Source organism: Dipteris shenzhenensis, chromosome 19 (assembly GCF_047967505.1).
Source record: "Dipteris shenzhenensis isolate YYH24624 ecotype China chromosome 19, Dip_SZ_1.0, whole genome shotgun sequence".
Lineage (NCBI taxonomy): Eukaryota > Viridiplantae > Streptophyta > Polypodiopsida > Gleicheniales > Dipteridaceae > Dipteris > Dipteris shenzhenensis.
The window spans coordinates 31,633,048-31,648,254 of record NC_141614.1 but is presented as its reverse complement, the minus strand read 5'-3'; the positions used below and the strand labels follow the sequence as shown (position 1 = coordinate 31,648,254).

The 15,207-nt window shown below is 46.7% G+C and overlaps 1 protein-coding gene across 5 annotated transcripts in view; it reads right to left on the bottom strand.

The window, feature by feature from the left end:
• The window catches only part of LOC147890349 (FKBP-like peptidyl-prolyl cis-trans isomerase family protein), a 106,683-nt gene that overhangs the window by 77,021 nt on the left and 14,455 nt on the right, over positions 1–15,207 (bottom strand). For 4 of the 5 annotated variants that reach the window (XM_087390666.1, XM_087390669.1, XM_087390667.1 and 1 more), the window contains exons 3-6: positions 5,935–6,075; positions 5,683–5,768; positions 5,527–5,577; positions 5,292–5,372 (exon numbers count right to left, since the gene is read on the bottom strand). In XM_087390666.1, the coding sequence (XP_087246792.1) occupies positions 5,292–5,372; positions 5,527–5,577; positions 5,683–5,768; positions 5,935–6,075 (359 nt within the window). The remainder of the gene's footprint in view (positions 1–5,291; positions 5,373–5,526; positions 5,578–5,682; positions 5,769–5,934; positions 6,076–15,207) is intronic. The other variant, XM_087390668.1, reaches the window with a different exon arrangement.

The following is a 15,207-nucleotide window of genomic DNA, read 5'->3' as shown; positions in this document are numbered from 1 at the left end:
AAAAAATATTTGATTGAGTCAGAATTCACGTTTTGAATTTTAAACAACAGCTTCCACGCTGAACTCTTGTATTCATATTATCTCATGAATAAAATACCTTCGGGGGGGTCCAGCCGACCATGTTGTCCTGGGCCCTAGTTGCTTGCACAGAGAGAGAGAGAGAGAGAGAGAGTCTGCAAATTACGTGTAAGTTGAGAGAGGTGAACAGCGCAGGAAATTGCTAGGAGGATTTCACCTATTCTTCCTCAAAAGTCCTTGGTTCCACGATCTACTAGATCCTACAGAAATCATCAAGTAAGATGATACCCAGCTCCAAAGAATGATGTGGTAGCCTCTCCTATTTTCACATGAGTGATTGCATGCTGCTGCTCCCCGCTCCTCCTGCTCCCCTCCTTGCTGCCCCCTCCCTCCCCTCCTTGCTGCCTCCTCCCTCCCCTCCCCCCTACCTGCTGCTCCCCCCCGCCTCCCCTCCCTCTCTCCCCTTCCCTACCCCGCGTGCTGCTGCAGCCCCTACCCCCGCGCTGCTGCCAGCCCCTCCCCCGCGCGCTGCTGCAGCCCCTCCCCCTGCACTGTTGCCTGCGCAGCCCCCCCCCCGCGCTGCTGCCCGCCTGCGTGCCCCCCTCCGCGCTGCTGCATGCACAGCCCCCCCCCCCCCCCGCCCCACACTGTTTCTTCGCTCCCCCCCCTCTCCTCCACTCCTCCTCTCCTCTACCTTCCCCTCCTCTCCCATCCTCCTGCCCCTTTCCCTTCCCCTCTCCCTCTTGCTGCCCTCCCTTTCTCCTTTCTGACTCCAATAAACACTTTATCTCTACACTTGGTCCCAGACATAGTAGAGAGAGTGTTAGGCAGCTTATTGACTCTGACGGGGTTTTGCAGTCTCATCCGGATACCGTCGTGCACTTAGCAACAGATTTTTATGCCTGCCTCCTTTCTGCAGACCCTGACACACAGGCCAAAGATGTGGCTAGAGATGCGGTTTGGCAGCGTTTACCTGTGTTGGTCACACCAGAGATGATATGCTCACTTGATGCACGATTTACTAACACAGAATTCAGGACTGCTCTCTCCGCCCTTCATAAGAGCAAGCGCCCTAGTTCATATGGTCTTACTCCATCTTTTTTTATAGCCTTTTGCGATATGATAGGTGATCATATTACTTCAGCCCTACAGGGCATTTGGGACTTGGGTGAGATGCCTGACTCACTCACCGAGGGACTTAAACACCTTATCCCGAAAGGTGGCAACATGAATTTTGTATCCCATTGGAGACCCATCACTCTTTTGGGCACTCTATACAAAATTCTTGCCAAGGTGATCAGCATCAGATTGCAGCCCCTTCTTCCAGACCTCATCCATGATACTCAGACAAGCTTTGTGCATGGCAGGAGCATATTTGATAAGATCTTTTCCTTTTGGGAAGCCTCATAGTGGGCTATGCAGAGCAGGAAGAGGCTGGCAATTCTACTCTTGGACTTTGAGAAAGCCTATGACAGAGTAGATTGGGGTTTTCTTGAGGGCACTCTTCTACGATTTGGATTTTCAGATGCATGGATTAGAGGGGTGGCCTCCCTTTACAGATCAGCCCACAGCCAGGTTTTGATTGGAGGGGTAAGGGGTGACAGGTTTCAGATTTCCAGATCAGTCCGTCAGGGCTGCCTTTTAGCCCCCTTCCTTTTTCTTTTTGTGGCTGAAGCTATGAGTATCTTTCTTAGATCTCAGGCCGGTTTATATGGGCTGAGATTGCCCATGAGACAGGAGCTGGAGCTTCTGGACTGTGAGTTGGCTGATGACACTGCCATTTTTATTGAGGCCTCCTCGCAGTCACTGGATGCTTTCCGGACAACCTTGGATATCTTTTGCTCAGTTGCAGGAGCACACATTAACTGGCATAAATCCTTTGGCTTTTGGATCAGCGATGAGGATACTCCAGGCTGGGGAGTTGACATTGGCTTCTCCTGGATTCAGAGGGGTGTTCCTGTCAGATATTTGGGATGCCAGGTAGGGTTGGGCATCTCTCCAGCACAGTAGTTTACCCCAGTACTGGAGAGTATAAGGAAAAAGCTTCTCTTCTGGAGCTCAGCCAAAATTGACCTTGCATCTAGAGTTGTGGTAGTGAACCAGGATCTCTTGGCCACCGCCTGGTTTGTGTGTTCATGTTGGTGCCGGTCTAGAGAGCCGGTCTAGAGAGTGCATCACTCAGCTCATTAGACCAATCAAAAATTTTTTATGGAGTGGACTCGATGGCACGGCAGATGTTGCAGCAAGGGTGGCCTAGGAGACCATTATTCTCCCTACATGTGAAGGGGGCCTTAATATCATTGACCCGGACCTGCAATGCAGGGCATTGCTTTGTAAGGTGGTGGTGAGGGGTCTCATGCCTGGGCAGGAACCTTGATGCATTCAAGCTTGCACACCTACCTTGGGAGATGATTGGGTGGACATCCCTCGCTGGATTTTTACTTCACCCCTCTCAGATCTCCTGCATCTTCTCTCATGGCTGCCATCCTGAAAGCTTGGGGCAGCTTCACGAATACACTTCGCAGGGTTCCGCCCTCTACTCTCAAAGAGATTGATAGGCAGCTGGTCATTTGGAATGACAGTATTCTTGATGAGCACGGCAGACCATTGGGCACTTCGCATTACATGTAGTGGTCTAGATGGGAGAGAGGCCCCACCTTCATAGTAGGCACTTGGAAAGCATTTATCAGGCTACCTGAGGATCAGAGACTACAGTCCATGAGTCACCTCAGAGGGGTAGCACGTAGGATTCAGCCGATAGATGCAGCCATCCCGGTGGACTGGACAATTGATATGCCTATCACTTCTGCCACTTGGATGGAAGCTTTCTCGAGGACAGCAGTTCCTCTTCAGGAGATCGCTCTTTGAGGTGTTGGGGAGGATGCACTTGTCTTTGACGTTGGGGATGGGGGTATAATTTCTAGATCCACAAATGATATTCTTCTAGAGGTTGCCTTTCAGCCTGTCAGGATTGCTGGCTTTGTGGATCATGGAGCGGGCTTGCAGTGGTATTTAGACCCCGACCCCCTGCTCTTGGCCCTGGGATCTTGGAGATTGTGGTTATATAGAGGTGCACCTATCATGTGCTTACAGTGGGACCCAAGAGAGTGGGAGTAGATAAATCATGGGCACCGAGAGAGGGGGATTCCCTTCTTTCGTTTCACAGATGGTAATGCCAGGACATTTCAGTTGAGCAGTAGGGGTTGGATTCCCTCCAGAGCCCCCCATTGGGACAACTTCTTCATCACCGGAGATTTGCGTAGAAACTTCTAGAGGAGGCTCTGGAAATCCCTCAGAAATAGAAAGATCACTCTTTTCTTTTGGCTTTCTATTCATGGAGGGATTGCAGTGAACCTGTGGAGATCACAATTTGGGACTGATCCTACTTGCCCTCGTTGTCATTCTGCAGAAGAGTCAGTGCGACATTGCCTTTGGGACTGCAGTCAAGCGAGGACTATTTGCAAAGGGGTTGCTCCGATACTCAGCATTTTTCATACCTCCCCTTTCTTCATGACGTGGGGCTCGGTCCCCTAGTTATCCCTTACTCGGCCCCAGATGTTTTATGAGGGTGAGCCTTCTTCTTGGGCACTCTCGGTCCACATGCAGGTGATAGAGACCTACTCTCTTCAAGATGTACCATTTACTCCCTTCAGAGCTTCTCATGCTTCAGTGGACACTTCCTAGGAGATTCTGGCTAGCATTTCCTCTTGGCACATCTGGAGAGCCAGATGTACAGAGGCCCTGGATGGCACCCAGATACACCCTTCACAGGTGTTCATAGGTATTTGGACTAACACGGTTCATACTTTGATAGCCATTTGGGCTAGCATGCCTCTTCTAGGAGGACTGTATTCCTATGAGTTTGGAGGGGTTCTCCCTTTTTCTCGGAGGGTTCTATAAGATTGAGATGGCACTATCAGCCCCAATCCTTTCTTTTTCGCTTTTGAGCTTTTCATGCATTGCATGGTGTATCCCGTATGGAGCTTGCTCTAACGGTTTTCTTTAATACTTAATAGAAGTCTCTTTTTGCGAAAAAAAAAAAGAATGATGTGGTTGACAACTTTCTACATGTCAGAATGAACCAACTCCAACTGAATCTTGGCTCTTTGTGTACCCTCCTCGAGAACGCCTCACGTGCTACTTGCCCTCCATGCAAGCCTGGAGAATAGACAACAGAATTGTTCAAAATATATCTGAGTCTATTGCACAAAAGACTGAGCCAAACATTTCTAACAGAATGCTCCCACCGAGATCCCAAAACATGCAGAAATCTGCTATGGTGAGCACATGAACTGCTCCTACTTCTTTCCTTGCACTCCTCAGGTTGCATGCCCCTCACTAAGATTCAGCCACGATGTGTAGTGTGAGGTCCTTAGACAGCAACCTCCAGCACATGTGCTCTCCTACAGGCTGTAGGTGTGTACCAAGTATCGCTCCAGAGTGGATGAGGGATGCTTCTGAACTGAACTAATAACAGCCTCCACACTGAGGCCTTTTATGGAGAAAGTACCCCTCCGGTCTATCATCCCGACCTGTTTAGGGTTGGGTCAACCTGACCTCGGGCATAATGGCCCCATGTACACCTGACCCTGTTCTAGACTGTTGACTGGCAGTCTGTAATATTGCTGACCTGAAGTCCCTCCAGGCCCATAACAGGCCACGGTCTGATGCAGTCTGTTGGCCCTTTCTAGACCTCCACTAGCCCACCATTCTGCCCTTTCTTCAAGGCCTACAGCAGTCCCTGCACAGTCCCTCACAGCAGCCACAATGGCTGCATCTTTGCAATAGTTTTTCTGCCGATCTGTAGGCTCCACAAAGACCTGCATTTGCTCTCATACTCTTGTACCTGCTGCTGCACCAGACGTCCTATTATGACCTCCGTAGCTGCTGCTGCACCTTCCATACCTGCTGCTGTACAGTCCGTTCCTGCTGTATGCTGCTCACAGGTTTGCCCTCTTCCAGAGCTTCTGCCCACGTCTAACAGTGGACTGTGTAGCAGCCCATGTGGCAGCCTACAGTGCTGCCCACATGCTTGCCTTGAGGATATCTCCCTCCACATAGATCTGCCCATGTTGCATCCAAACCTACTGCACACACAGCAGACTGTCATGCCCCCATTCCTACACTAGTACAATGTCTCTGCACTCAACGTATATGGGGGTTTATAGGTAGGAAAATGGACCCTATTTTTCAATATATCAAACTATCATATCCTTTTCATCCTGAGTAAGAAAGACAAAAATAAAATAAGCCATAACTAGGTATGTTCTTACCTCAAAGGAACCACCCTTGGCCTTGTTTCGGGCCTCAAAAATCCGACCATAGTATCCAATCGTATAACCATCCCAATCCACCTAGAAAACACACTTTCCTGATATAACTCTTCATCGACTATACAATTAACTAATTTCTTCCCAAATAACAAAAATTAGGAGGCAGCTGTAAAATCAAAGACTGAAATCCAGACTCACAAGGAAAGACATGACCACAAACTAGAGCAAGACTTACAACTACTGTTTCTCCATCTTTTGGAATAGTCCCTGTGCCAATTCTCAAATCCTACATGTTGACACCACACATGATCAAGCAACTTTGTGAAATCAGCTACACAAATACATCTGCCGAAAATAACAATAGGACAATTGAGCTCAAAGCAAAGCACACTTTGTACTGTAGGCCTGACTCCGTCTCTTGGAAATCAGGATACCGCATCTTGGACTTCCCATAATCTTTCCCTCGCAAAGCAGGCACTGGATTCACAAAGCAACCATACACAGCCCTGGCAAGATAAGAGGCCGTTTTCAAGTTATTTCCACTAAAATCCCCATACCGACAGCCTACAGGCATAAAATACATCCAAACTTTCTCTTTTGACAAATTTATTCACAATAGAAGAGCATGAAGAAAGTGGCGTACTGTCTGCAAATTCTGATGCAAGTGCGTTCTGCTCCTTTAGACTGTCCTTGAACAAGGAGCCAAATAAGAGTGCTGCAGGAAGGGGCAGAATCAATCTCCGATGAAGATTCATACTAGAACTTAGGAGTGGGCCGGTCTCATCTAGAAGTCCATGATACAAGGACAGAAACCATCAGCAATAAAGATAAACAAATGCAACAAACCATAAGATTAAACCTGTAAAGCAAGTCTAGGGTGCCTATGTGTTAAATACTGTGACCACAAGAAAGTATAGCATGGAGCTCGATGGAAAACTTGTAGCTTTGAAGGGCTTAATGGGGATTAACAGAACTGTTGTCACAACCATCATGAGATTAGCAAGGCATAGACATGCTCCACAACAACTGCTATGTCAATACCAGTCAGTTTTCTACATAACGCTTAACAAAAATGAAGGTGACATTGTATGTAGCCTCTCCGTTCACATATGAGGTCACCAGTGATCCAACTCCAGTTTAGACTCATGACACCCATCATGAAAACGGCCCTAGACAGCACAAGATCACAGACTTCCTTACAGGTAAGGAACTCCTCGAGGGATGCCAGGATCAGGACCTTGATTTTCAGACACACTAGGTCAGCAGGAGACTGGATACAGGCCCCGTAAGCACCTGTTCCATCAAAGGTATCATCATTGGAGCATCTCGACAGTAGGAAAGCTCACACTGCCCCCAAGTACACCCTACACAGAGCAGTCGAGGATGCTAATGATAGATCTTGGACATGCTCTAGACACATCAGTAGTCCCGATGAGACTCCAGTCCATCCCATGCGGAGCCTAGATACTCATGACCAATACTAAATCATGCTGCATGCTAAGATAAGGCAGGAACTATTCCCGACTAATCGAGTCCTTCTTATAGTCCCTAGGGTCACTAGTACGGGTTTTTTTTGTTGGAGGTATGATAGACACATCCAATTCCCCTCATGAAGGATGCACTCTCTTTTTTTATATCAGAGTCTTTTTTTAGCCTTTTGCAAATGTTAATAAACCTCTATTTCTCTCTCTTGGGTCCCAACGGCCTCCGCCTCTGTATAGAGAGTGGTCGAGCGGAGGGCATACCCAGAGAGGGCCGCATCTGAGCCCTGTGCGCTTCCTGGGAGATCGGAGTCAGAGGAGCATTTCGCTTTCAAATGCCCGGTGTACTACGAGATCGGAGGCCGATACCACTGCCCTTGAAGAGATGGCTTTGGCTCCCTACCCAATCTCCTATCCTACCTAGACCAAAGATGCTTGGCAGCCTTCATTCATGAGGCCATACGACATAGAGAGTAGTTGCTCAGGGTACGTAGGGATGATCATGGCACACATTCGGACTCCCCTCAGAGCATGATCACCGAGTTTTTCCAGCCAGACAATACTGACTAGCAAGACTCCCAAAGGCAGCGGACGCGAGGACCTGAGCCAGAGTCAGAGACACACTAGACCTGCCAACGTACTCAAGCACAGATCACACTAGGTACCTTACTTCGGTGCTTACTAGACCAGATTCACAACCCATGGGAATGATTGTGGTACTTGCTTGCTGCAGGGCTAAGCCAGGAGACTTCAAAAAACTATACATGTCAATAGCCACCAACGCCCTATCACAGGGGTTCTGCCACCACAACCACCTCACACACCAACGCCCCCCTCCTAGGATTGGCACTCTCGTTGGCTTCCACTCAGAGAGTTTTCCCTTTTATGTACCGCTGCCTTATAATCTTCTTGAACTGCACTCCTCCGATTATAAATCATGTAAAGCACATGATGGCAGCCAAGAGTATTTGGGAGCATCTGGCCTCCCTATATAATAGGACTTCCCCTCTGAAGAGGGTTTCTATTGAGGTTCAGATGAGGATATTGGATCTTGCTAAGTCTTCCTCTATGTGGGAACATATCAATAAGCTTCAGGAATTTCAACGAGAGATTCTTCAAGCCGGGAAGGAAATATCATCTGAAGATATGGCCATTACCATGCTTTCTTATCTCACTTCCCAGTACTCTGCCTTTTATTCTTCACTAATCACTCGTGGCAAGATGAGCACTTGTAGCTGTGAAGCTAACTTGTCCTCCTCGAGTTGGCTCCTCCTATAAGGTGGAATACTAATAGGGGAGCCCAAGGTACTAAATTATGCGATGATCTACTGCCCGTTCTGGAGGTAAATCTTTCGGCAATTTAGCAGGGAATACATCCATGAAATCATCTAACAACATTCTCAATTCACGGTATTCAAACACGCTTAAATCATTTTTGTTATTAACAGAGACAACAAATGAAGAAAGAGAAATCAAAACACACTGATACACATCATAATGAGAAGTGTTTATTATATTCTGAAGATGCATCGCAGATACAATAGGTCCCTGAGAAGAGGGAATATTATCACTTAAATACAAAATTGAATGTCCTTGTCCAAAAAAGAGAGTGTATGATCTTTCCATCCAATCCGAATATTGTGGGTTTTAAACCACTCTATTCCGATTAACAAGTCCACATGTTCCTAGTGCACGACATAGCACATAAGAGCAGATGTGTAGTCTTGAATCCAGATAGAAAGTTCGTCGACCTTACGATCCCAAAGCTGCTTCCCAGCTGGAAGCTGCACCTCGTAGGTGTGATCTCGCTAGGTGTCGTGGAAAGCCCCATCCTCTGCACAAGTTTGTAGTTCACAAAATTGTGAGAGCTTCCTGGGTCAAAGAGCAGGTAATGACATTTACAAAAATACCTGTCATCGATGCTTGGTTAGCTCCCTTAGCTTTGGTGCCTTGTCCCGCATGGAGCTTTGGTTCCGGCGCTTGCATCTAGTTCTTGCGCTTAGGACAATCATTCCGAGTTTGGCGCTCCTCGCAAATATAACATCATCCTTCTTTCTTTAGCTTAAGGGTGAGGAGAAAACAGGCTTGACCATTCTTCGTCTGAGTCGAGTTCTTCTTAGAGGCGTTGTCAATTGACTTCGACTCCCCGGTACCAGTTGTTGACTGGAAGAACTTCCTCTTGTTCTTCCCACTCGTGTCAAGAGTAGTGGTTCCCTTTGCGCTGGCCATAGTATAATCGTAGATGCACGCATAGTTCAAAGTGGTACACTTGTTGTTCTTGATTTGAAGCTTGTACAAGTTAGGCAAACCATCCAGACAGGTAAGAAGTTGAAAAGCTTGGTTGAAAAATCAGACAGGTAAGAAGTTGAAATGCTTACGCTCTGATAATGGAGGAGAATATGTCTCCAAAATATTTCAGGAATTTTGTGACATGAAAGGGATAAAGAGGGAACTCACAAGCCCTAATGATTAATCCTCCACAGAATGGAGTTGCAGAGCGAACAAATCGGACTATTCAAGATAGAGTCCGTAGTATGTTGTCTCATGTTGCCTTACCCCATGGTTTTTGGGCAGAGGCTCTTCAAACAGCCATTCATGTCATCAACAGGTCACCGAATAATCGGTTGGATGGTAAAGTACCCGATGAACAGTGGTATGGCAAGCCACCTTCATATAAACACTTGAGAGTGTTTGGCTGTGATACGTATATGCACGTACGAAAAGAGCAGTGCAACAAACTCCAACCAAAGTCAAATAGATGCATCTTTATTGGATATGGTGACAGTGGTGTAATGGGGTATAGATTGTGGGATCCCGTTGGAAGGAAGATTATACGCAGCAATGATGTGATTTTTCATGAGGAAATCAGCACAAGCAGCCCACTCAAAAATCAGAAAATAGGAAGGTTGTCTTTGAAGAAATCATTGTGAATAGACAGCAAAATATGCCCATTAATATGCAGCAAGGTGCTGCTGCAAATGTCCCTAATGCGCAGGGAATAGAGGCTGAGAATTAGCCCAATCAAATTGCCTTTGATATGCCACAGATAGAGCCACAGATTGTGGTGAGCCTTCATGCTATCAGGAAGCAATGATAATGCATGATAAGAGAAAGTGGGAGAAGGCCATGCATTCAGAAATGGATTCTCTTATCAAAAATAAAACATGGGATTTGGTGAAACTACCAACTGAAAAGAATGCCTTACCATGCAAATGGGTTTATAAGATCAAGGTCACTCCTAATGCTGAGAACAAATACAAGGTAAGATTGGTTGCCAAGGGGTTCAAGCAACAGAAGGGCATTGACTTTGATAAAATTTTTTCTCCTGTGGTGAAAATGATAACATTGAGGGCTGTTTTGGCATTGGTTGCACAGGAGGATATGGACTTGTGTCAGATGGATGTAAAGACTGCATTTCTCCATGGTGATCTTCATGAGGAAATTTATATGGTACAGCCAGAAGGGTTTGTCAGTAAAGGCAAAGAAAAGTTGGTATGCAAGCTGAAAAAGAGCTTATATGGGTTGAAGCAGGCTCCAAGGGAGTGGTATTTCAAATTCCATACTTTCATGCAATCTCAGGGGTTTAGGAGAAGTGATGTTGATCACTGTCTCTATACCAAGAAAGCAAAGGATGGTAGTCTTATTTTGCTCATCATTTATGTTGATGACATGCTTATTGCAGGCAAATCTCGGTATGAGATCGATGCATTGAAGATGGGACTGCATAATACATTTGATATGAAGGATCTTGGTGATGCAAATCACATTTTAGGGATGCGCATTATACGGGACAGAAATCAGAAATTGCTCTATTTGTCTCAGAAGGAATACATTGGCAAGGTTTTGCAGCGTTTTAATATGGAGGGAGGAAAGATTCTTGGTCCTCCATTGCCTCCATATGTGAAACTCAGTCAGAAAGACAGCCCACAGTCAAATGATGAGAGGGCTGAAATGGCCAAGATTCCTTATGCATCCGCGGTTGGTAGTCTCATGTATGCAATGGTGGCTACACGTCCAGATATTGCCTTTGCAGTGGGAGTTGTCAGTAGATACATGGCAACATTTGGCAAGAAGCATTGGGAAGCCGTGAAAGATATCATGAGATATCTTAAGGGCACAATGCATGTGTGCATTTGCTTTGGGAAGAAAGACTTGGTTCTTCATGGGTTTACAGACTCAGATTTTGCAGGATGTGTAGACCAAAGAAAGTCTACTTGCTTTATCTTCCACAGAGGCAGAATATGTTGCAGCCACAGAGGCGTGTAAAGAAGCCATATGGTTATCTTGTCTAGTGGGAGATTGGTTTATCAGGAGAGGTTCCTATTTTGCATTGCAATAGTCTGAGTGCTATTCAGCTAGCACGTAATTCTGTGTTTCATGCCAAAACGAAACACATCGAGGTGAAATATCATTTTCAGAGAGGTGCTTGAGGATAAGCGTATTCAGCTTGTCAAAGTGCACACACTGATGACAATCCTGCAGATCTTTTAACCAAGAGTCTTAACCCGCAACGCTTTGCACATTGCAGAGTACAGATGGGTGTTGGCTGAGTTTCTCATGATTGAGATTCTCTTGTATTTTGTGTATATGTTTTCTATGTACACTTCTTCCTCTTTTTGGGCACATTGCCTTTAAGTGGGAGATTGTTGGGGATAAAGGCATAATGTGCTATCCCTCGTATAAGTGGTACTTTTAATGCCACGTCATCACCTTATCTATTCTTTGTATAAAAGGCAATAAGGGAAGTCACATCGTGGACTTTGAGCTTCCCACAAAACTTGTGCTCTCTCTTTTGCTCTCTCACCCTTATCCCTCTTTCTTCTTGCTTCTGCTCCTTACTCCCATCACCCCCTCCCCCAATATAGGGGAGAATTCGTTTTTAACTTGGCGAACTTCGAAATACAAATAACACTCTTTAAGAGCGCATAAAACGCTACTTTGAAGAGATACTCTGGCCTCGTGAACTGGTCCAAAATCTGAGCAACAGACCAGCCACTGACCAAGGCCTCAATGCTGTCCAGTGATGTAGCCCACTCTGCAAGGCTAAAGGATGAGGCTTGTCCCGTCCACGGGCATGCAGGGTTACTGCGTGAGTGAGAGAGGTAAACGGAAGATGTAAGGACTGAGGTATGGAGCTGAGAAACTGAGAGAAAGCTGAGATGTGGAGTGGTGAAAGAGAGCTGAAAAGGAGCTGCTGTAAACTATAAAAGAAAACTGCAAAGAGCTGATCAAACAGAACTCAAACCTCCCTCCATTTGCTGCTCCAAATCCTGGCTAAAGTGCTGCGTGAACACCCTCCAAAGATGGCTGATCTGAACTCCTAAGGATCTGTTGCTGTTCAGGGCCAGATTTGGGGTGCACAGGGGCTGCTCTTAGGGTAAGAGGGGAGCTGCACTGAAGCTGGAAGAGAGGCTGAAGACTGAATGCCTGAAAAGGCCCCAAGGAGTCCTTGATATAAGGCTGGTTAGGCTGTCCAATCACCCTTTGACTGGTCAGCCTTTGACTTTGACAAATCAACCTTTGACCAATCAACTGTTGATCGGTCATCCTTTGACTAGTCTGACCAGTCGACTTTTGACTAGAAAGCCTTTGACCAGTCAACCTTGACCGGGCAGCCTTTGACCAGTCAACCTTGCTGGCTGCCTAGGCCTGGCCTTTAAGAATGCCTCCTAACTACTAACCTAGTGGGCACAAGTTATTTACGATCGATCCTAAGGCTAGGAGATTGACTACGTAGCTCATGCCTGATTGTCCCTGGACTCAGGGATCACAATGGGGTCACAGCATACGACAAAATCACCTATAAAGGGATCTACTAAGCACTTGTTGATGTAGCCAGTGTGTCGCAGTGCACACAAGTGCAAGGGTGCATGTGACACTCATTGGTAGGAAGTAGTCTGAAACGGCTTCCCTGACCTAGTGGCGGAAGCACCTCCTCCTTGTGAAGAGGATCTCCTGGTATAGTGTGCAGCTTACAATCTGTCAACTTGAAGAATATAAAAAATAATAAGCATGTGTTGATTGAGTGGGAGAGTGAGTGTGAGTATTACAAAAAAAAACAAGCCATATATATTGATAAAGGGTGGGTCAGACCCTTAAACAAACCCTTTCCAAAAACTAGCCCAACTAGTGGGGGCTTCTAGCCCTGGGCCAATGCAGGTGTGCAACCTTCAATAGAGCTTTCCCTAACTTTCTGAGGCAAGCCCCAGTTAGATAATATTTTTTTGAGATTATTAACCCCATATCTAGCAGCATGCTTGAAGCGACCACCAATATAGCCTTAGGGTTACCAGCCTTCTTGGGTCCTGTAAACACGACCTTATTCTCTGAGACCAAATAGCAAGGCCCACTACTTACTGCATATAGGGCCAACAAGCCACTGTGGAAGTAAAACCCTCCGTGTCCCCCAATAAGACAGCTTTCCATTTCCTTTTCAGAGTAAAAGATGACATAAGCTCCACCTTTCTGATCGCCACCTCCATTCTAGACCACGGGGAAACACCAAAATTGATGCCGTATGCTTTCAATAGCCACTCCACACAGAGCACAACAAAGATTCACATTGGACCATTTGGTAAGTTTACCTCTGATAGGGAAACAACCCAACAACATCTTCCATAAAACTGGCATCCTTTCTAGAAAGTCCTGTTCTTATTACTCCATTCTGTGAGAAGTGCAGCGGTCCTGAGCAACAGTGGAGAGAAGACAACAAACAACTCATAGAGTAGAATTGAAAACAGAGAACACCAAGAGAGACTTGCATAAGGATATCAGGAAAAGCCCCTCTACTGTTGGGGAAAACCTCAACTTGTGGTGGATAACTGCTCAAGGCTGAGATGAGAAACAATGAGGGAAGGGGCACCTATATATAGGGGCACCCCCTGCCCAAAAGAACGGATCAGAGGGGGGGAAAAACAGTTGACCAGGGGGCTGACCCTGGGTCGGGTTAGGCTGACCAGTAAGTCAGGTCATATAGCCCTGCTTGGGGCCTGTGTACCCCGCCATGAGAGGCACCACCCAAGCACCATGTGTGCGTCCTGTGGCAGCCTGATAGCAGGCCCAAGACGAGCTCATGTGCCCCCTGTAACAGGCCCGTGTGGCCCCGTACCCTCCTACAGCAGTCGTGGACAGGTGGGAGGCAAGCACGGGATCCGTATGCCCATGCTTCTGCCCCTACAGTCCATGTGCAAAGACAGCCAACAAATGATCCCCCTCTACCTCTCTTGGCCAGGCAAACCCACAACAAAGGCCCTAGCACTCCCTCACATGGGCTGGCAGACCCACAACCAAGACCCTCACTCAGTGATGCAGGAGATGACACCTCTAACACCCCATCTCAGCTCTTGGATCATGGATCATCCTGAGTGAGCTGGTGTCGTGCACAAATTGGTATATGATGTGTACTGGGGTACACAAGACTAGCTCAGGTAGCCAGGGGAGGCTTAGGGCTACGCAGGCTTGATTCTTGGGTTGAGTGGCAAGGGTACGAACCAATTAGAGGTCTTCGCTATTTTTGGCGCATTGGGTCTGAGTCTATGTAAGGGGCCCAGAGGTTCAGTTCTCAAAGAGCCAATGGGAGCAAGTCTCATTCCCTAGTGCTAGGTCTGATCCTAGATCGAGTCGCAAACGGGCGCTTGCATCTTAGCGTAGCCCAAAGCCCAGCAGCAGATCCAAGGCCTCTAGGCACCACTTGGTGGTATAGGACACCAAGCTGGTCAAGATTTGGTTGGGAGTTCATGCCAGTAGCCCAGCTCGTGGCTCGGAGGCTTCAATCACGCTTTTGACCAGCACTGTTCAAGCACTCACGCATGTGGATGCTTTGTCTTCAGTGTTGGGTCCAAACATCACACCAGACCCCTATCTCAGAGATCAAAAATCTAGAACCAAGGAGGTGGTTGACACTTGGTTGCGCAAGTGGCAAGTACACGTCCAGTTTCACCCTTATCCTGATGAAAAGAAGATGCAACGTGCAACAAGGTATTTATCAGGGAAGGCTTTATTGTGGTGGAAGGAACTCCAACCAAAGCCTACCACATGATCGAATGAAATGCACCAAAAACTTCATCCTTCCTCTTGATGAAATAGACCCACACTTTCCTTGTGGCATCATCTATAAATGTAACAAAGTATCCATGACCACCCATAGACAAATGAGGCATTTGACATACATCACTATGTACCAAATCTAAGGGTGTCAATCTTTGTTGCAATGTCACTTTATGTGGTGACTGTGAATGCTTACCAAAAATGCAATGCTCACAATGCTTAAATTCTGAAAATTTCAGAGACAGTAAATAACCCAATTGAGATAGTACTTGCATTCCTTTAACACTCATGTGTCCTAACCGGCCATGCCACAATGAAACCTTTGGCACCTCAGTTACGGCAACCACATGATTCTTTACATTAGAAACATGCAAAGTATACAAAGTATC